Here is a 22,245-nt window from a genome sequence, read left to right as displayed (position 1 = left end):
TAAATAAAATCTTTAAAAAATAAAAATAAAAAAAAAAAAGGCAGAGGCAGGATGAACACCCAATCCAATGCAGCCAAGGAAATATTCATGGCATAAGATCTGTACATGGGTCGTCCCAAGGCATGTAGCAGGTCACACGTGCAGTGTTAGCTCAGGCACTTCCCAAGCGGTTTACAGGAGCTTGGAGCCCTTAGCACTGGAGATACCAACTCCATAAAGACTGGTTTGACAGGGTCAAATCTCTGTAATCAACAGATAAAATGTCTATGCCAAGTATTAAACCAAAACACAGGGACAGCATTCTTGCTCACCCTCATTAAAGCACAAAAACCATACAACCCTGAGATTTTTAACTCCTTTTACTAATGTATAGACTATGCTAAAGTAGAGACATGTCAGAATATGAAGTCGGCCAATAGCACCCATCTCCAAATTAATAATTTCCAGATTTAACTCAGATGGGCAGGAAGGCTGCAAAATCTGCTAAACCAGATTATGGCTACAGAGTTCAAGAGTCACCACTGAACAGCATGAAGACACACTTTTAGCTCAATGAGGATAAGTGATGACAGTATGCACCTAGAGGGGCACCTGGCTGGATCTGTCGGAAGAGCATGTGGCTCTTGACCTCAGGGTTGTGAGTTCAAGCCCCACGCTGGGTATAGAGAGTACTTAAAAATAAGATCTTTAAAAAAATGCAACTAGAATTAACACTGATGTGGCTGTAATTACTCACCTTGCACCTTGGTATTGTTCTGTCTTCCCAAAAATCAGATATAGGTTAACTACGCATCACACTATGGGATGGATTTGATAGGGCAGATTCAGTGGAAATTGACATCTATACATCCAGACTACCTGATGCCAGAAAAGCTGTTTCCTTCCCTTCCCTGCCTATTTACTGGTACAAACTGAAGTTAGTAAAAATATCTTTCAAGACAGGCAAACACACTCTTACAGATATTTTAGCTTAAAGACTACATACCATACACAGAGTTGTTTCCATTTAGCTTACTCCCCTCAGTTACTCTCCTCTTTATGGGCCTTGCTTAATGTGGAACTTGTTCCCGTGAAGCACCTACCACCATCCTCCACACACTGGTTAGAAGCACAGGCCCTACTGCCCTATAGTCTTTCACAGCTCTTCTATGTCAAAGGGTGGCAGCTTCGGAAAACCAGCACAGGCTTTCTCAAGCCACCCTCCCAGAAGCATGGTGTCCCTAGACAAGGGCGCTACCAACCCCGCTGTGTACTTCACTGGTCACTCCCCATCAACAACAGAGGACTAGGTTTGGGATTCTGTGTTTTGTCAACACACAGACATCTAAGTCCTCTGGAAGGCTTATTAAAGAGTTAGGACTGGTTAGCTGGAAAAGAAAATTATAGGAAGTGGCTTCATGTACCTGAAGGGAAAATAAATTAAGCTAATTCAAGGTAGCTCCCAAATCCAGAACCAGAAGCAAGCCAGGGCCAGGGGACGGGGGAATTATAGGTGAACACCTAGGCTCAATACAGAAATAAACTTTATAGCAGTGTGGGAAGTAATAAGAGTCTCAAAATCCCCAAATGGCCAAGGAAAGGCTTCTGTATCAGGTGGTAGTTATAAAATTTGTTCAAAATAAAACTTCAGGGGTGCCTGGCTGGCTGCATCGGTGGAGCATGTGACTCTGGATCCCAGGGTTAGGAATTCGAGCCCCACGTTAGGTGCAGAGATTACTTAAAATAAGTCTCCATGATTCTTCATACTTTCATTACACAAAGTTTAAGAAACTTGAAAACCCAAGCCAAAACTCAAGAACTAGGAAACAAATGAGAATGCAAACACTTTAATGTAACTCCTATACAATTTGTCAGACGTTCAATCTTCTACTTGTAAATACCTGTGAATGGGAATAGATCTATTAATAATTTAGTGACCATTTCCAATGGCAGTAATTAATACAACAGGGTTGTTGTAACGAAGTAAAAATGTACCAGTAACCAAAAAAACCTTTGAAGAAACTTTTCACCTGATTTACATCAATAGGTTGGAGAAATTTATTCAAATTGAATAAATCAGGGGGCTGAAATGAGAAAGAAAGCAAAAAGGAAATGAAAAAGTAAGGAGGGGAGGAGTAGGAGATGATCAAAAAGACCCTTTTAATATAAGCCATTAGAGCTGTACCCTCAAAAGCTCAGAAGACTATGTGGCATTCTTCATTTAGTGAATAATTGAGAACATATCAGAGAGACTCCCTACATCCCACATTTTTAACTAATCTACCCCAGGTATCAGCCTTAGATGGGAAATGAGAAAATTAATGAACAAAAAGCAAGCCTATTAATGGGGGGGGGGGGGCAGGGAGGGTGTCATAAACAGATCATGATATTCTGTTTAAAGCACTTAAGGCAAAAGTGGACTTCTGTGACTGTTAAAAAGGGAAATACTGCAAAAGTCTGGCTTCAACATTTTTCTCTACCTCATCAAATTATAGATACTGAATTTGAGGACAGTTCAGAGGGGTAATTTCTGATGGTGGTTCTAATGGTGGTTCAGGAAATAATCACACATGTAAACTTAGTAACAGCAAAACACTCTCCTACTTAGGGGAGAGGAGCGATATGTTCCCTTTTGCAGCTTTCTCTGCTGTTGATAGCATACCTAGGACATAAAAGCATCACAAAAAGACAGATTTTCTTTCTACTATAAATACAAGAGTTCAAAGACCCTAAAATTAAAATGTCTAACTAGTCAAAAATTAAACCAGATCAAAGATAATAAAACTAAATATCATTATAATATTTTCTTAATATTCTGCACTAAATAATTTGGTAGGCTCAGACTCTTACAAAGAGCGTGCTAGTTTTGAACCACACCCAGCAGAAATAATTAAGACCCTCTTTGTGCGGTCCAATTTTATTTTTTTCCTGTCTTCCTCCACCTCTGGTTCAAAGAGCCAAAATGTGTATTCCCCACACTATCACAGGAAACAAAGCAAGGGAATTCCATCTAAATTGAAGGATGTCAAATTCCCAGGCACAGCCAGGCAGGATGTCAAAGGTCATACCCCATATTTGGCCAGAGAAAAATACTATTAATATATTTATAGCTAGAAGGAATAACTATAAATCCAAAAGCTGTAACCTGATGAAAGTTGGAAGAGGTATTAAATTCAAAAGTTTTTTTTTAAGATTTTATTTATTTATTTGACAGAGAGAGACACAGACAGTGAGAGAGGGAACACAAACGGTGAGCGGGAGAGGAAGAAGCAGGCTCCCAGCAGAGCAGGGAGTCCGATGCGGAGCCTGGGATCACGCCGTGGGCGCAAGGCAGGCGCTTAACGACTGAGCCACCCAGGCGCCCCTAAATTCAAAAGTTTTTAAACCTACACGGTGTGCTGTCCTGGTGACATTCAAGTTCATCTGCAAAATAAATGTGGTCTAACAAGTCATTATGCTCTTATCAGTGGGCCCCTGAAGGGACGGCCCTGTGAAGTCTGCAGGGAAGTGGCTGCTAACTTGTTTCAAGCCAGAGTAACAAAATAGCCTGAGGGAGCAGACCGACATCACCAGGAGAGATGAGCTTTTGTGCAAAAGGCAAGTCACAGACTCTAAAGTTTGCTTAATAAAATTCAACGTCATTTTTTTATGTAAATGAGTCCCTGAAACAGTCTCAGCAAGCCTCTCAGAAAGATGCTTAATAAGGCATGTGACTAAGGGAGGGCTCTCCATTTCAGATCCCAGGGGTATATTCACAGTTAAGGATCACAAAGAATTTAGTGAGGAAAGAAATCCCTCTGATGCAGTTCCTTAGAATCTGAGATGTTAAAAGTTTTCATTTTATGCCTCTGACATCTTTACTTCTTCCTCCCAGTCCTCTTTGAAAGTTATTTGAAACACAAATGGGGGTGGGAAGTGTGAATGAGGCTTAACTGGAGGCCCTGAGCTGTCAATCGCAGTAGAATGATCTCAGCTCTTGACTCTTCCGTGACTGCATGTGTTTTCCTTTTTTCTCTTCTTGCCTTTTATACAAACACAGGCGGAAGTCATGGTTAGTCTAAGAACCATAGCCATCAACAGCTTGTCTTTGATTAAAATGTCTCCATAATTTCATCACAAAAGAAATTAAGTAGGGTTGTTCTATGAATATGTGCAGCATCTGATACAACCCAAGACAATTCACATTGTTCAACAGAATCACACAGCACAAGTAATTATTTTAATTTTTTCTTAGAAATACAATTTATAAGCCATGCAATCGAATGGTAATGAATTCTGAAATTGACTTCCGAACATGCACCCTCCCACAGTTTATGAAGCAGAATGAACAGCATAAATGTGAGCTACATATGTATCAATAAAATATTCTCTCCATTTTATTCTATATCTCTCTCCCACATCCTCTATCTTTAGCTCAAAATAATGCAAAAATAAAGCAGTCACACGAAGGAATGCAATGACACAAACTTTAATATTCAAACTACTTACTAAATGCCTTGAAATCCAACTAACCCAAAAAGATGACTCCAGAATATTTACTTCTGAGTTAGACACCACAGAATAAAAAGATCATGAAGAAGGTCAGTCTCTGAAAAAGTGGAAAGAGATGGTGTGGGAAATGGCACTCAAATACAGGGGACCCATCCAAACACCAAAGTGTGAGCAGCGTAATTCTGCCATGATTCTAAATTTCTATTTTGGTAATCCTAAATCTGCTTTCTTGTGTTTTGGTTTTCTTGTGTTTGTTTTATTTTTTTTTTTAGTATGTCTTCTGTATAACTACTCAAAGATATTAAAATGGCATTTCAAGAAATATAAAGCACCTTAAAGAAACATCCCAAGAATACTAGGATACAGTATTACTTTGCTACTACAAAGCACAGTGATCACAGCTGGGGAAGTACCCATTACAGAACCAAAACAGATGATGTAAATCACATCAAAACACACTTAATTACAGGAATTTTTAAACCTAATACCTTTCCTTAGCATTTATTTTTTAATTTTCCCCAATTCTTCAGAAGAGAAAATAGCAGTAAAAACCATTTGGTGATCTCTTCTAAAATGTAAAGCCATCAAACACCGTGTTTGAAATCAGTGTTATATACCATCCCCCCCACCAAAAAATCAGTGTTATAATCTGAAAGCCTGCCTGTTAATACAAATACACATAACAGACATAAATCTAGGTAGGCCCTATATAATCAATTCTATTTCACGAATTCTAAGAGGTTCAAGAAAGCATTTGAGACACATAGGTAACAGAAGTATAAGAATCTTTCACGTTCGGTGTATGCAAATGTTATAATGGGACACTAAAAAGAAAGGAGAGACCAATTCAGCCCCACAGAGTACATAAAAGTCAGCAGGATGGTCCACAGGAAGCTTTCACATTCATTGCATGTAAATTTCATGATGGCATGCATATCTACCCATCCAGAGAGAAAAGGTTTGCATTCAAATTTAGAGAGATGCAACCAGCTTGGTACCCAGTACACAAACAACCTTAGTTGATATTTTCAAGTTCCTCTTGAATCTGGCCCCACAGATTCAGAGAGAGGTCCCCAGGTGCAGACAGGTGATGTAACACTTGCCTTAAGGTACGTGGGTTTCTCCTACATTCAAATCACAGCATGGTGGGCTGCACCTGACACTGAAACTTCACTGGTGTGACAAACTGATGATTCTGCAAATTACAAGTCACAAATTCAAGAAACTACATCATCTCCGAAACAAAATTAGGGCCACTGAATTTACCTATATTTTAGCATTTATCCTGATGCAACCCTACATTTAAGGTTATATGAGAACAACAGGGGAAAAAATTCCTTTCATGTCAAAATTACAATAAAATCCACATTTTGACTGTCACTACCTCAAGAATCTGCCAAAATAAGAGCCTCTAGCTAAACCATATGCAAACCATTTCCTTTGACCTTGCTTCCAAGCACCAAACTGTCTAAGGTATTTGATATTTACTTGTATAGACCATTCCCAAATATTTATGTGGTAATTTTGTTTTCAAGCTTTGAAGGACACATAATATTTACAACCCTAGGAATTATGTAATTCATTATAATTTCTCCCTCCAAATTGGATTTGAAATCCAAACGCATTTCTTTTCAAATACAGAATGTAGGGAAGCCCTTTTCACTCTTACCCACCCCACCACTGAAAAGATAAAAGACCTTCCCATTCTGTATGCAGGGATTTCTCACCTAGGCAGCAAGCAAGATGGGTCTTCTCTCAAGACATCTGCACCACAGACTTTCTGGGGCACAAAACTGTTAAAGGAAAAGCACTAATTTTCTAGATTAAAAAAGGAAAACTGGGGGCACCTAGCTGGCTCAGTCAGTAGAGCCAAGAGATTCTTGAACTAGGGGTTGTGAGTCCAAGCCCCATGGGGGGCACAGGGCCTACTTAAAAAAAAAAAAAAAAAACTGGGGGGGAGGGTGCGCAGGGAGGAGTTGAGGAGGCAAAGCTAAGTGCCTCCAGGCCTCAGATAACCATTCTAGAGATACTGAAAAGATCTTTATCTGCCCACCTAATCCAAGCTGGTTCTACTCTTCCTCCATCCTTCATTAGGCCTCTCTCTTGGCTACAGGCCAAATAAGACTTAGAGGGTTAATAATGCTCCTTTAGACTTTTCTACTGCAGTTATAAAATGCAACCACTGAGGTCCCCTCCCCTTCCTGCAGTCAGGTTCCTTTAGCTACTTTCAAACTGTTAACTCAGCAAACCAATAATTTGAGGCCTCTCACGAGCAGTGCAAAGGCAGCTCTGTAACAACTTCAGGATCACTGTTGTAAAGAGAAAAACATTTTTTCTCAACTCTGATGTTTATCAGATCTCTGATATAATAAAAGAAGAGATTCACAAAACCATGACCCATTTTCCAGATTCATGAGGAACGGCAATTGAGAAAAATCTGTTTATCCAAGAAATGTGTTTAATCCAACAAAAGAAAACAGGCCACCCCTTCTTCCCACCCTCTTTCACATAACAGCTCTGCTTTAATCAGAGGAGTTAAGCAGCATCTCCACAGCCACTGAGGTCACAGTATTTAGCACCAGGATCAGTTCCGTAACTTAAGCCACACAAAGCGACACACCGTAATTAAGACCAATATCATCTAGGGGGAGAAGTTAATCAAGGCAGAAAAAGATTGCCTTTTCAGCTCTCAAAAATCCACACAGAGATGTTGGAACAGGTCACACTCACAAAGGTGGTAGCCTTGGGACTTCCACGTATGTGGCCAGCAGGAGTGTGTACGAGGAGCATGGGCTGTCGGGAGATAAGAACACACCCCAGGTCACAGGCACTGCGTGCAGACCAATGAACCACAGGCTTTACAGGTGGCATTCTCATCTGAGAAGAGAGATGTGCCATCCACCATCCCTAGGAATTTAAGAACTCCTGTGACTTAGCATCAGCAGGCACAAGCTACCTTGGAAACAATGACCTGTCCTCCCACAGATCTACAAATTGACTCTGCCTCTCCCTCCCGGGAGTCAAGACCCCACACTTCTCCCCTTCAGAATCAGAACTAAGATAAGACACAAGCTAAAGGATGAGGATGTTTTACATCTCTACTTATGGAATGAAAAGACCAAAGATGAGCTGTAATTCTGACTTGATCTCGAAAGTGTGATATCCTGGTGTGCTATGAAAGCTATCTTGTCCACGTGGAATGTCACTTACACATTTAATAAAACCTCACAGTAGTGAGCTCCTTGCTTGTTTTTGTCTCCCTGTCCCTCACTCCTCAAATCTGGCAAGGTACCTTTTAAATGATATGCTGTCTGCTACTATAGGTATGTACATACTACTAAAATAGCTTTCTACATTGCTCCAATACTTGTCATTTCTAACATGGCTAATAAGTTTTAATAGATGTGTTTGTGCCTTTTATACCGAATACATTTTCTACTGCATAGATCTTTAAGTTCTCCATGAGCTAGCCAGGCTCACTCACAAGTATTCAGGTATCACTTTTAGGTTTAGCACATCGAAATTTAACTCCCTCTGGATCCACTGAAGTATCTCATTATGACCTTCATTCCTACACTAGGGTCAGCAGGTAAAGACATATTACAATGAGAAAGCTACCAAGAATTTCTAGTATTTAGCTAATGCAATGCTAGAACTGATGTTTATTTATTTATTTATTTATTTATTAAAGATTTTATTTATTCATTCGACAGAGACAGCCAGCGAGAGAGGGAACACGAGCAGGGGGAGTGGGAGAGGAAGAAGCAGGCTCCCAGCGGAGGAACCTGACGCGGGGCTCCATCCCAGAACGCCAGGATCACGCCCTGAGCCGAAGGCAGACGCTTAACGACTGCGCCACCCAGGCGCCCCTAGAACTGATGTTTAAATTTTATTTTTTTTTTTAAGATTTTATTTATTTATTTGACAGAGATAGAGACAGCCAGCGAGAGACGGAACACAAGCAGGGGGAGTGGGAGAGGAAGAAGCAGGCTCATAGCGGAAGAGCCTGATGTGGGGCTCGATCCCACAACGCTGGGATCACGCCCTGAGCCGAAGGCAGACGCTCAACCGCTGTGCCACCCAGGCGCCCCTGATGTTTAAATTTTAAAGCATCTTTTGAAGCCAATATAACTTTCCCTCACAATTGCCCTAAGTATACTTTGAGATTGCTAACTCCAGCTTTAGAATTTCTCATTTTTTCAAAAAAACAAAAATTATGTTTAACAATGAGCTTTCTGGGTCCCCTGGGTGGCTCAGCCAGTTGGGCATCTGCCTTCGGCTCAGGTCATGATCTCTGGGTCCTGGGATGGAAGTGAGACTGGGGTGAGACTTCCTGCTGGGGGGGGGGGATTCTGCTCCTCTGTCTCTCTCTCTTTCTCTCTCTCCCTTTCCCTGCCCCTCCACCCCCCACTGCTCGTTCTCTCTCTCTCTCTCAAATGGATGAATAAAATATTTTTAAAAAGAGGGGGTGCGCCTGGGTGGCTCAATTGGCTGGGTGTCTGCCTTGGTTCAGGTCATGATCCCAGGGCCTGGGATTGAGCCTCGAGTCAGGCTCCCTGCTGAGCAAGGGAATCTGTTTCTGCCTCTTCCTTTGCCACAGCTCATGTTCTCTCTCTCTCTTTCTCTAATAAATAAATAAAATCTTAAACAACAACAACAAGCTTTCTTTGTTTAAATCACTCTGCTCCCAGGACACAAAAGTATGAAGGTTAGGTTTCTGTTTTTGTTTTAAATAAACTCTACCCCCAAGGTGGGGCTCAAATTCACCACCCTGAGATCAAGAATTACACGCTCCACCAGATTGGGCCAGCCAGGCACCCACCTAAAGGTTAGTTTTAAAGAACAGACCAAGCAAAAAGCTAAACATTTTGTAATGGCTACTATTTGTATACTTTTCTTATTTTTTTAGTGGGGCCCACTGGGAAGGGGTTCAGAGGGAGAAGAGAATCTCAAGCAGACTCTGTGCTGTGCACAGAGCTGGACACAATCCCGCCCGAGATCACTCCTCAGATTATAACCCCAGCTTAAAACAAGAGTTGGACACTTAACTGACCACTCCACCCAGGTGCCCCATGCCTACTATTCATATTAAGTCAATTATAAAACATGTTTCATTACCAAATTCTGTATATGAATTTTAAACCAAATGCAGCACATTGGCTTTACTTGCATTCCATGGATTTTTATATTCACATGAGCATCTCTAAGAAATTGAATTTAAGAACTAAAAATGTGACTGTATTTTCATAATTTCTTATTTTATAAAAAAATATAATTTCATAGAAAAATTTGATCTATAATACTATTTTCACAATATATACAAAGTCCAACTTCAATCTGACAATAGTCTACCTATTATTTTCAAACTTCCTAGGTTTCATATATCAGAGAAACTGATGCTTCCCTTATTTTCATGCCTTTATGAATGCCAAACTATCATTTAGAAAATCAATTTAAAAAATAATCTGATGGGGGGGCACCTGGTGGCTCAGTTGGTTAAGAGTCTGCCTTCAGCTCACATCATGATCCCAGGGTCCTGGGATTGAGCCCCACATCCGGCTCCCCACTCAGTGCAGAGCCTGCTTCTCCCTCTGCTTGTGCTCTCTCTCTCTCAAATAAATAAATGGAATCTTTAAAAACATAATAATAATCTGATAGATAGAAAAATGGATGTGCCAATGGACAGACACACGATAAAACAAGTGAAATAAAATGTTAGTAGTAGAAACCAGATGGTAGGTATACAGTTGTTCAATGTAGAATTCTTTCAACTTTGCTGAACATTTGAAAATTTTATAATGAAATCTTGGGAGACTAACATCCCATTTTCAAGGTCCATCTCAATAGCCAACACAGAACTTCATTTTTCTTGAAGGCACGTAACCCTTTCTACCGTGTACTATATAGTTATTTACATGTCATACCTCATCTCCCTACAGGATCCGTTTTTGAATCATTTTTCTATCATTCAGATACATCTAATACAACATCCTGTAATCATTCATTACATCAATCATCCAATAATATTCAACAAATGGGGAAAAAATAAAAATACTTTGACCATCTCCAGAAAACAAAATAATCACGGATCTTTATAGTTATATTAATATAAACATCATCACATCGTGAACACACAGAAAGCTAAAATATAAAAGATCCATGGTTCAAGAAAAACTTTCTCCCCACCATATATTTACAATATAACTGAGACAATATAACATGCAGGCATTAAAGTTAAATTATAATATACAGCAGCATGAATTAAGAGATCACCAGGCATTCACTAAGAGAAGGCAAAAATGCCTTCAGGCAGGAACCAAGACTGGAAGTTGATGGGACAGCCATGAGCTTTGCATACTGAGCAAAATTTTCAAAATTTCCAGTAGAGGCACAAGATGATCCAAGTCCTGGGGACAGAATGGTCTAGAACTTAAATAAGAGACCTAACCTAGGAGAACCGGTAGGGGTCGGGAAATCAGCATCTCAAGAACAGACTGGGGGGGGGGGGCGGGCAGGCAGCACTAAGCAGCATGAGAAGAGTATGCTGAGGAGGACATCCAAGTCTGAAAACTAAGGAAAGGGTTAATTAACTAGACCACTAACCAAATCAGGGAACTCAAGATGGGAACCTCATCTCAGAGGAAGAGGAAATACAGCATGCTTGGGTTTAGATTTGTTCAATTTGAGGTGAAAGTGGGACATCTGGGCGCTTGGGTGGCTCAGTGGACTAAGCGTCTGCCTTCGGCTCAGGTCATGAGCCCAGGGCCCACATCAGGCTCCCTGCTCAGTGGGGAGTCTGCTTTTCCCTCTCCTTCTGCTGGGCGCGCTCTTTCTCTTTCTCTCTCTCTCTCTCTCTCTCTGTCAAATAAATAAATAAATAATCTTTAAAAAAAAAAAAAAGGAAAGAAAGAAAAGAAAGAGGGACATTTATGGCCTTTAAGTAACTGGAGACCAGGACAATAGAGGAGACAAATTATCTAGGAAAGAACCAGAGAAGAAGTCCACACTTGTCCTGAGGTATCTTTAGGTTTGAGCATAGAAGAAAAAATGATAAGTGAACCAACCGGAAGAGAAGCCAGAAGAAAGGGGGAGAGGGGCGGGTATCAGCATTGTCCAATGTAACTGAGTCCCCAGTAAGAATGGACGGGTTGGTCAATGGAAAACTGAAAAAGCGGAAGACTTAGACACTCCCCTGTCAGCCTCAGTGACTTCTGACCATAAAGACGACAAGCTTCAGCAATCATCAGAAACCAAAAACTGGGGGCTACAGAGGCTCATCACACAGCTCCATCTCACTGTTTTTTATGTAATAAATATTAGCCTGAAATAAAGGACATATGTTTAATTTCCGTCCTTACTTAAAGCAATGCATTAAGGTGAAAATTCACTAAATACTAAACTGGAAAGGGACTGCAATTTTAGCTTTCTAATCGTATTTGGCATAATATCAAAACTAGTTTGGCTTTTTTCCCAATAGCTTATGTCAAAGCTCTATGAAGATGGATGAAAAAAAAAAAAAGGAAGGGGGAGGAAAAAAAGGAAAGCATCCCAAAAAAGCCTCCCAAGTGGCAAGAATAATTCGAACCAAGCCTCAGTATTTGCAGTGCTTAACCCACCAATTCATAAACTGTAGGTAGACTGAGTGGAATAAAGTGAGATGCCAATGGGGAGGGTAGTTTTTTAAAAAACTGAACCAAATGAAATCATTAATGTACAAAAATCCATTTTCACATTTCATATGTTCCTTAGAAGACCACAGATAACAAGCAGTAATTCTCTGTGCCACTGACATGAGTTCTGTTAGTCCTTATCAGGAATTAGTAAAAAGGGAGAATTCTTCCACAGGCTTCAGTACATTTATATCCACTGAAACACAAGCCCTCACCCCTTAGACACCAAAATATACACTTTCTCAAGTTCATCCGATCCTCTCTGAGGATTGAGAACTGAGGAGGAGCCCACACTAACTTCAGAATTTTGTACACACCAAGAAAAGGTGGTTATCTGACCCAAGGGAGGTCCCAGGGGGTTGGGGCAAGGGCAAGTCTCTACAAGTTGTTACTATGAAGGCCAAGGCAGATGTTGAAAGAAGCAGGGCTAGATCCACTCTGCTCACTCAATGTTCCAATGCTCTGTACAACTAAACTCTCCTTTGCTCTCTCCAATGACCATGGGGTTTATACTGCTTCTCCAAGAGGATTCCAGGAAGCCCCAAAGTTATGCCACACGCAGGGGGAGGGGGGGGACGGACAGCCAATTAAATTCCCATGATGCCAGGATACTGGGTAGTTTCCAAGGGCAGAGCGTTCTAGAAAAATGCAAATAATTCAGGGCCTCCAAAGAAATTCCAGGCAAATATAGACAACTGCTGTCTTAGAAAATCATACAAAATTGTAGTTTAGGAGCTTGGATGGAGAGGCACAAAAACAGGCAAAACATTTTCAACCTATCAGGGATTCTACCTCACCACTGAGTATTCTCTCCTCTCCTCTTTTGTACGCCCCCTTAAAAGACTCTGTGTGCAGAGCATGGTATCTAGCCGTATTTGTGCCCATTGCCAATGTGATATAGCCTCTAAGTAATTGGGGGGAAGGGTGTCTCAATGTATTTTGACCTTTTTTTAAAGTCTACGTGACAATTAAAAATGTCTTCTTTCCAGTATTCAAATATTTGCCACTCTAAGAAAATAAAATCTGAAATAAAGCATAAAAAGAAGTCACCATTCTGGCCACATCTTTCCCAAGGATCTGCCACAAAAACATAGGTAAAATAAAAATAAAATTCTTACAATCATCAATTAAGGGATTCATACCTGACACCGACGGATTTTGGAATTTCTGGAAAAAAACATGCCAACAATTAAGATCTGTCACATTGGTCCCATATACCTTTTTCAGTCTTCAGCAAATATGGTATCAATTTGGCTGCATAATTCCCTTACTCATTTTAAATTGTCTTACCTCATGCTCCCTTCCCCAAACACATATATTGAAATTTTCACTCCACTATAAAACAAGGTTTTCCTTAAGGTAATTTCAGTAACAAACTAGAAGTTAGTCGGACCAAGAGGCCATTCTTAAAGTCAAACATGAGTATGCAGCAAGAAAACATCTGTCATCCCTGTGCCAAAGACTCTGTGGCTATTTAAATCACTCACCTGTGGATTACAAACCTGAATTTCAGAATATGAATTTTTAAAATTAAAAAATTTTTAAAAGTACTGTCACTTCATAGGCCAAATTAAAGAAATGTCATTCCAAAACAGAATGTCTGAGAAAAACAAAACAATTTAAAGTTTTCTTTGAGAGTATTCTTATTGTTGAAGCATTCTTTTAACCCAGGTATTCCAAATAATCTCAAAACAAAAAACAAGAGTCAACTTAAAACTGCCATTAGAAGAAGGGGGGAACCACACAGAACCAGAGCTCACAATACTACTTCCCAAGGTCTAGAAAGCTTTCTATGGGTGAGAAGGGGGAGGGGGAGAACAGGTCATGGAAATGAAGTTTCACTGTTTATAAATACTGTACATGGTTTAAAAGATCCCGGGTTTTCTAAAAATCTTAGCTTCCACTCTGAGTGCAACCTTAGGACAGTTATGGCCAATATGAAAACAAGTGTAAAGCAGATGTAAAGTACCATCCCTACAAATACAAAATGCACATCCCACAAATATAACCAGTGTCTAAGGAACCAGAAGTTTATAAACTCTTAAACAGCTTTTCAACTATTCTGTCCTATGCAAATGACTTTCAAATTCTCTGGCAGGCCCCAGGAAGTTAAAGCACAAGAAACTGTATTTAATTAAAGATTCAGTCTAATTCCCAGTAGTAAATCACAGGAAATATTTAGTTCCAAAGCAGCCTCTCCTCAGCTCTAAAACGGTTAGGTTTTGGTTGATTTGCATTTTAGAATTTGATTTTTTTTCTTAAGCTAAAAGTCTTAGTAAAATTTGTGCCTTTTATGAATCTTTAAAACAGGAGTCTTTCAAATCTGAGAAACTTGGTTTTAACAAGTCAGTCATTTTTATGAAAACTCTAACCAAAAGACTAGTTTTGAGTTAGAATACTTAAGATTGTTTCTTTTCTTCTTAAAATATCCTTTTACTCAAAGTGAAAATGCACTTGCTGTAATCTGACTTGCACCAACGGACTCTCATTACACCTGAAACATTTACTCACTTGAGAATGGCAGCCTGCTCCCTCCCAAAGCCCCACTTGGTTTCCACTGGGAGCTGCCACTGGGCCCCCAATTCTGAGCAAATATTAACAATTCTTACCATCACTTAATGGATCTTCTAGCTATGATATTTTTAAAGAAAAAATTATAATTGCATTTGGGCAAAAAAAAATTAGAAGAACCGAATAAAAAAGGTTGGGGGTTTGATGTGGCCTTAAAATCTATTTTTTAAAAAGCACTGAATCTTAAAAGTTTAGATTATATTCCTAGTTTAAGAAGAATACTCTGACTTAAGGCCATATGAGAGGCAAAACTAAATATAATCCCAAAACACTGCTTTTCTCTATCTTTGAAGAAAAGCACTCCAGCAAACTGAAGTAGATTGTATCCACTTCCAAGGACGCAAAAGAATGGTGTAGGTACACACCGTACTTTGTCCCCCCCAAAAAAATTTTAAATGGCAAACGCTTTATAATAAATAGCTCAATCAGGGCTGATAGATGAGAAAGTCAAGTACTTAAGCTCAAATGCTAAGTAAAATTGGATTTGGCAGACAATCCTGATTTTGTGACTTGAAAGAATACATATCAAGCTTTTTGCATCAATTGGTAAAACTGCAAGCAATGCCTAGTGATGAGATTGTTAAGTGGTCCCTTTACTCTAAAACACACTTCGGAAAAAATAAAATCCTGGCTCCTTCTCCAGGAACTTCAATAAGATATGAGTAACTTAACCTTTTTGACACACATTAACCACAAACATGACAGTGTATGTAAAACAACCGTGGTGTAACCAATTGCGCAGCAAAGATCAATCTTTATTATGCTGTACAGTCAGGATAAGGGCTGAGGAAGAAGTTCTCAACTAAACTTTCATATCGATCCCTCCACCTGTGACAGTGAGAAACTGTCAGCTTCAGAGGCCGCACGGCGACTGGACCTCCCGGTAAGCCTGCCCACAGCGTGTCCTGAGAGCAACCGCCCCCCCCCCCCGTCACTTCGGCCTCCAAGTAGGGAACTACCTGTCCCCACCCTGAGTCCCTCCGAGTCTCCCCTCTCTGAAAGGCAAAAAGGACCAGAGGCGCCTCATCTACAGTCCTCCATCGAAGCAGGACGTCCCCACACGTTCCTTTGATGCGCACTCCACTCCGACTCCCCCAAAACACTTGTCACAAAGACCCCTGCCTTGCCCCTCGGATCTGTACTTCCACGCTCGGTAACACTGAAATGGCAAAGCGAGAGAGAAGGTACACACACCTCCAGCTCTCGTCACCCAGGACAGCCTCTCCACGCCTAATTAAAGGCCTCGGACCATGGGCGAGGCCAAGTTTGGGGGCATTTCCTTGCATAGAGAAGGGCTGGCCTCACAGCCCCGCGGCCCGGCCGGGAGCGGCGCAACGCCCGGGCGCGCTGGCCCTTTAAAGGCGCTCTCTTCCTACGCCTGCGGCCACTCCCTCGCCGTCGCAGCTCCCGCTCCCGCCCCCGCCTCCGCCGAGGGTCACACTTGAACTTTAGCTCGCCCGGCGCGGCCCGGCGCCCGCGCTCCGCAGGCGGTGGCCGCCTCTTCGCACGTGTCGGACGCACTACCTCGGGCTCGGCGCGCCCGGCCCCCTGCACTCGAGGCCACTTCGGATAAAATCAAAACAAAGCAAAATGCACACCGGCCTCCAAAAACAGCGCTGGCTGCCCCCAGGGGCCGGCTCGCGACCTGTCTGTCCCCTCCACCTACAGCTCTGTCCCCGAGCGGCGGGGCCGCGAAGAGCCTCGCCGCGCCCTCCTCCGCCCTGCGCGGCGGAAACGGCTCTGCGGCGCAGCCCAAGGCTGGTGGGACGCGCGCCGCGGAGACTGAGGAGCCGCCTTCACCCCCCAAGGTCCAGAAGGAAAAGCCAGGTGGCAGGAGTCCTCGCCGGTCTTGGGGGAGCAGCCCCCGTAAACCCCTTCCCCTTTTCACTGGCGAACTTTTCTGCCCGCTCTGATGTCCACTTCTTGTCGTACTTTTTTCACTCCCTAATTCCCAAGTGAGCCCCCTTCCCCGTCCCGCTCGAACTTTCACTTGAGCGCGTTCACACACACTTATTCCCATACCCCGACAGGTCCCGGGCAAGCCCACCACTCCCATCTGCCACTTCTCGCGCTCTCTCTGCCCGCGCCGCCCGAATGCCCTGCACTTTCAGGGCAAGCAAACTTCCACAGCCGCCCCCTCATGTGCCCCACCACGACCTCAGGTGGAGGCAGGGGTCCCCGCGCCCCCCTCCCTGTCTAGCCGTGCGCCCCGAGGCCACTCACCTTCCAGCCCGCCGAGCTGTTGCTGTCACCCTTATCCTTGAAGTAGGGCACGCTCTTGACCATCCATTCGTAGATCTGCGACAGCGTGAGCCGCTTCTCCGCTGAGCTCTCGATGGCCTTGGTGATGAGGTCGGCGTAGGACAGGTTGCCCCACGCGTTGCGGCGGGACGAGCTGCTCTTTCGCGGCTGCCCCGCGAGCGGCCCGCCGGCGGCTGGGGGCACCGGCGGGTGCTGAGACAGCGGCCCGGGTGGCGGAGGCTGCGGCGGCGCCGGGTGCAGGCAGCCTGCCTCCGGGCCCTGGAAGTCCCCGCACAGCCCCCCGGTGGCGGCAGCTGCGGCCGCTGCTGCCGCCACCGCTGCCGCCGCCGCTGCGGCCGCCGCCACGGAGCCGGGCGCCTGCTGGAAGTCCCCGGTCTCCTCCAGCAGGCTCAGGTTGCTCATGAAGTCGGCGTTGACAGCAGCCGCCGAGGCCGAGGGCAGGCCCGCGGCGGCGTCGGGGTTCGCGGCCGCGCCGCCCGACGGCGCCGGGCTGGAGGTGGCCGAGTTGGACTGGCTAAACTCCGGCCTGGGCAGTGGCCAGGTGCACGAGCGCGGCCGGGGCAGCGGCTCGAAGTCCGGGTCGATCTCCACCACCTGGGGCGCTTCAGCCATGGTGACCCCCACCCCTCCCCCAGCCGCGGGAGAGCCAAGGGGTCGAGCGCACCACACGGGGCCAAAGGGGAGGGGGTGCGAAGAGCCGGTCCGAGATTTGGGGGGGCGAGGTCCGTGCCTGGAGCCGACGAAAACCGGGAGGAAGGCGCGGCGGAGTGGAAGCGCGAGCCCAGAACTTAACTTCGCGGGTCCATCAACATCTAGGCTCTTCCAGGTCCGCTGCACGGGCAGGACGGCAGGCCAGAGTCACCGGGCCGGGCAGCAGTTGGCGCCGCACTCCTGCTGATAGGGCCCGCAGACGGAAGGACGGACGGACGCCGCGGGCCGCTCGCTCTCCCCGCGGCGCGACCGCGGCGCTGCTGCCTGTTGAATGTGGCGGCAGCAGCGGCGGCTGCAGCGACTACGCTGCCGCCCGACTTACGGGATCTGCCACCGCCCCCCGCCCGCGGCGGCGCGCGCGCCGGCCCGCCCCTGACTGACAGCGCGCGCGACCAATGAGCGCGAGGCGCCACCGCCCAGGCAGCCAGTGGTCGCCCGCCTGGGCGGGGGCCGGCTTTCCACCGGGAGGCGGCAGTGGTTTGGTGGGGGGTAGTGGGGTGTTTTTCTCTTTCACGCTCTCTCTCTCTCTCTTTTTTTTTTTTTTGGATCTCTGTTATTATTTTCTGGTAATTCTCAAGTGTTTCTGTGAGTCTCTCGCCCTCTCAGTGTTTTGATTGCTAGGAGGCAAACCAGCGTGGAGGCGGCGGCGACACTTTGTTTACTACTGAGGAGCAAAGCCGAGTACTCGGGAAGCTCGAGTGGAACGAGTCTCTCGCTTCGCCTCGACCTCCGCTCGGGGCCCAGAGTGAGGCGGGGCGGGGGCCGGGGGAACGCTCCTCGCTCCGCCGGCACTGGGTGGGCGGGCGGAGGCGGCCTCGCGGAATTCTACTCAGTCGCCCCCTTCTCGGCTCCACCCACGATTTTTTTGCAGAGAAACGTGGGGAAGTTGGTGGGGTTTTGTTTTTGTTTTTTGTTTTCTTTACCTGCGATCTGTCAAGTTCTCCAGCCCCCCCGCGGGCTGCACAGCCCCCGCACCCACCCCCGGCACCTGGGTCCTGGAGGTCGAGTCCGCGCGGCGGGCGCTGTCCCCGCCGCCTCCGCGCCCGGAACCCACCTGTCCGCACCCCCAAGCTGAGCCTCTGCGGTTCGCTCTCGCCGGGGGGAGGTGGGGGACAGGCGTCCAGCCCAGCAGCCACCAGCTGGGTTCACTCCATTCTTGACCTAAAAGGCCACAAATGAGGGAAAGGGACTCAGCGCGGGCCGAAGACAGTCCTATTTCACACGAACACACAGACTCAAAAGCATCCTAGACCTTGTGCCCTCTGTGGGAACATCTTCCCCTGGGCGGGAACCTTGGACTGTAATACTCCCGGGGCGGCGGCGAAGGGAACAGAGAAGAGCATGTAGACAGAACCTTGTCACTTTATTACTTACCCCTAATTAACGTCACCCGTTTGCTTGTTATTTCTTTGCTGTTTAGGCTGGAAGTGGTAAGGTGTCGAGAAGTAAAAGTGCGAGAGGGCTGAGCCCTGCCCCACCCCCAGGTTCCTTTAAACTGTTTGTCGCGAGTTATCAGTAACCCCCCCCCCCCAACGACTCCATCCCACCTTTCCCCATCTGGGCTCCAGGTCCTGTCGAGATCAGTGGGGCCAAAGGTAGGAAGACAATGGTTCTTGTGTCTTAGGGAGCAAAAGAAACAGTTTTTTGTTTTGGTTTGGTTTTTTAGAAGGAATATGGAAGGCATTTCCTTTCGTAGGGATAGGATCACTTAGGATGGAAGATTGACAGTAGGGTTTTAAATATCTTGTCCAAAATGACAGCTCCCAATTACTTTAAAAATCCCCTTTTTCTTACAGGTAATTCTTCAGTTCAAAAACTGGCATCTAAAGAAAATTAGGCCTCATTTACAAAAGTTTGAAAGGACTTAGAGATTTATTTCTTCCTTTACATTCTCATATCTCCATCGTTCAGACCCCTATTTCTTCATAATCCACTTATCGCAGCAGCTTCCTACGGATAATGAGGGGCTAGGGGAGAAGGTCGTGAGCCTGATGGATTAAGGATAGGGTGGGTTCCCACCCTCCTCTTGTGGTCTGCATTCTCTAAAATTTGGACACTTTGGGCCGCCTCTGCCAGCCGCTAGGGGACCTCAGTAACCCAGATGATGAGCTCAAAGGAAGGCGGTAATATGGAACTGTAGATAGCCTCAACCTCTCCAATTAAGCTCTGCAGAGGCAGCCCCCATTCAGTTGGCCGCACCCTACAGATAGGCGGTGCCCTGGTGGATCATTCTTGGCAAAGGAAACCAGCTGCAAATTTGGCCTTGCCTTCCTTTCAATTCCGGTTTTTCATGGCTTCAATCAGAGGAGAGTATTTGGTTAAGGGAGTTTTCTTACAGGCTTTCCTCAGGTCCTTGCAATCTGGACTATCCTGCCTAGTTGTTTAAATGTTGTAGTTTGCTTTTCTTTGGTCTTGTTAAGAAATTTGACTTGAAGCAAATACAAGAGTACCTACAGTGCCAATGTCCCTGACACAAGTTCCAAAAAACTGAGTGTATGTTTAAAGGTATTTCTCGCTGCCTACTATACCATTGTTCCTGTCAGTTTACTGAACCTTAGGGTTCAGTAAGCATTTGGCTTCTGAACATTCGGCTTGTTTCCAATCTTTAGCTCACACAAGCTATTTTGTAATGAATAACCATACATAACTCATTTTGCATCTGTGCAAGTATATACACAGGAGGAATTTCCAGAAAAGAGATCACTTGGTCAGCAGTTAAATGCATTTGCAATTTTGAGACCTACTGTCAAATTGCCCTCCATCAGAGTTGTATCAAGCTAAACGTGCTTTTCAGCTAGACCCACAGAATGTTAAAATTGAAAGTAGACAGAGATCACCTTGGTGGCCTTCTTTAATTTCTCCATAAGGAAGTTGAGGCACAGAGAGGCTGATTTGCCCAAGGTCACACAGAAGCCAGTGGTGCTGCCATGGCTGGAACTCCAATTTCCTGCTTTCTCATCAATAATCTCTTCAATACACAGACAGAAAATTAGAAATACCTGCAATTCCTATATAGCAATAACCACTGTAAAACTCTGTAGTATATTTCCTTCCGGTCGAGCCCACAAATTTTAGTAATTTTAGTTAGATGAACTCACTAAACGAAAAGAAGTTTAGATTTGGAAGATTGAAAAAGCAGACACAAAAAAGATGATAGTGACAGTAAGATAACGAAAGAAAAAAGATTACAAAAGAAGTGGTTCAGGTTTTTTAGTCAAAAACAGACATTTTCTCTCTCTTTGAAGGGTGCCGAAGTATTGAGTATTGGCACGAGTCCTGCTTAAGAGAAAAAAGTTCAGTTCTTTTCTTTAGTATTTTTTGTGGTAGCTGTTTGCTTCAAAGGCTGTTTCTAAAGATTATCGCTTACTAGTTGGTGTGTATGTCCCAACTGGGAAGAAAAATGTGTCATGTCAGGTAAGAACAATTAAACTGAAAAAGGACATTTATCCTCACAAAGCCCATCTCACAAACCTGTGTGGTGGTCTTTCCTCTGCCTGGTTTTCAGAGTAGTTATTGCACCACCCCTGACAGGAAGATGGAGGGATGGTTCCTTTCTATCAACTCTTTGGCAGAATCTTCTGCATTTACCCTTCACCACCAACATACTGATCTCTGGTTTAAATTCTTACTTGTCAAAATAGGTAACTTAAGTCCAATTTAATGAGTAAGTGAAAAGTTTGGATGTTTATTTTTTAGTCATGACACTTGGCTTCATCCTTCACCTTCCCTTTCCCCAACAACTGCCCATTTCTGATGTTTTGTCTAAATTATTAAGAGGCACTGCTATCAACCTAAAACGGCCTTTCTTCACCTTGCCGATAGAAAATAATCTGAAAAACCACAGCTCAGATTTGTAAACCAATGTCCTGAAACCTGACATATTAAGTGGTAGCTCTAGAGATAGTAGGAGTCACTCATTTTTCTCGAGGGATAATTTCCTTTGGATTTGGTTATCCTTTCAACAAAGATTTATAGAGCACCTACAATGCATATGCCACCTATAGTGCATCTTAGAGTACTTTGTTTTGATGGCAAATTCCTTGAGTTCGCAAATGGGTTTTTTTACTTTCCTTTTTATGATTTTGCTGTCAGGGTTAGGACAATGATACTCTCAAATAACCAATGCATATTAACGATATTTATTTGGAGGAATGACACACACACACAAAGCATTTGGTAGATGCAAAGAATGCTAAGTCAGGGAAAAAAATGAAATATTATCATCAATTTTGAAGAAAAATAATAAGATGAGGTAGAAAAACTAAATAAATGTGCCATTCACAGGCATCGGGAGCGTGAGCTCTGGCCACCAGCCCTTGGTGTTTTGATGATCTTGCTTCAAATGGGCAAAAGACTCAAGCTACCTCGGGTTATTTGCCTATCACAAATAAAGACGATGCCTACTGATTTGTAACTGGAGAGAGGCATTGGGCCGGTCATGAAGCAGATCATCAATATTTTCAGTTATAAAGAGTGAATGTCACCTTCGATAAATTCTGCTCCCTCACTTAAAGTGTCAGTGAGAGACTACTTGTGGGTCTCTACGGGAATACTGAAATAT

The 22,245-nt window shown here is 44.2% G+C and overlaps 1 protein-coding gene across 1 annotated transcript in view; it reads right to left on the bottom strand.

Moving 5' to 3' along the window:
• FOXO1 (forkhead box O1) overlaps positions 1–18,022 on the bottom strand; it is a 98,822-nt gene extending 80,800 nt beyond the window's left edge. The window contains exon 1 of the mRNA XM_045796904.2: positions 16,935–18,022. Within this exon, the coding sequence (XP_045652860.2) occupies positions 16,935–17,585 (651 nt within the window). The 5' untranslated portion in view covers positions 17,586–18,022. The remainder of the gene's footprint in view (positions 1–16,934) is intronic.
• Between the last annotated feature and the right edge of the window lie 4,223 nt (positions 18,023–22,245).

This window comes from Ursus americanus, chromosome 10 (genome assembly GCF_024610735.1).
Source record: "Ursus americanus isolate L20-20 chromosome 10, mUrsAme1.1.p, whole genome shotgun sequence".
Classification (NCBI taxonomy): Eukaryota; Metazoa; Chordata; class Mammalia; order Carnivora; family Ursidae; genus Ursus; species Ursus americanus.
The sequence above is the reverse complement of the archived record's forward strand: the minus strand, read 5'-3'. Positions and strand labels throughout refer to the sequence as shown.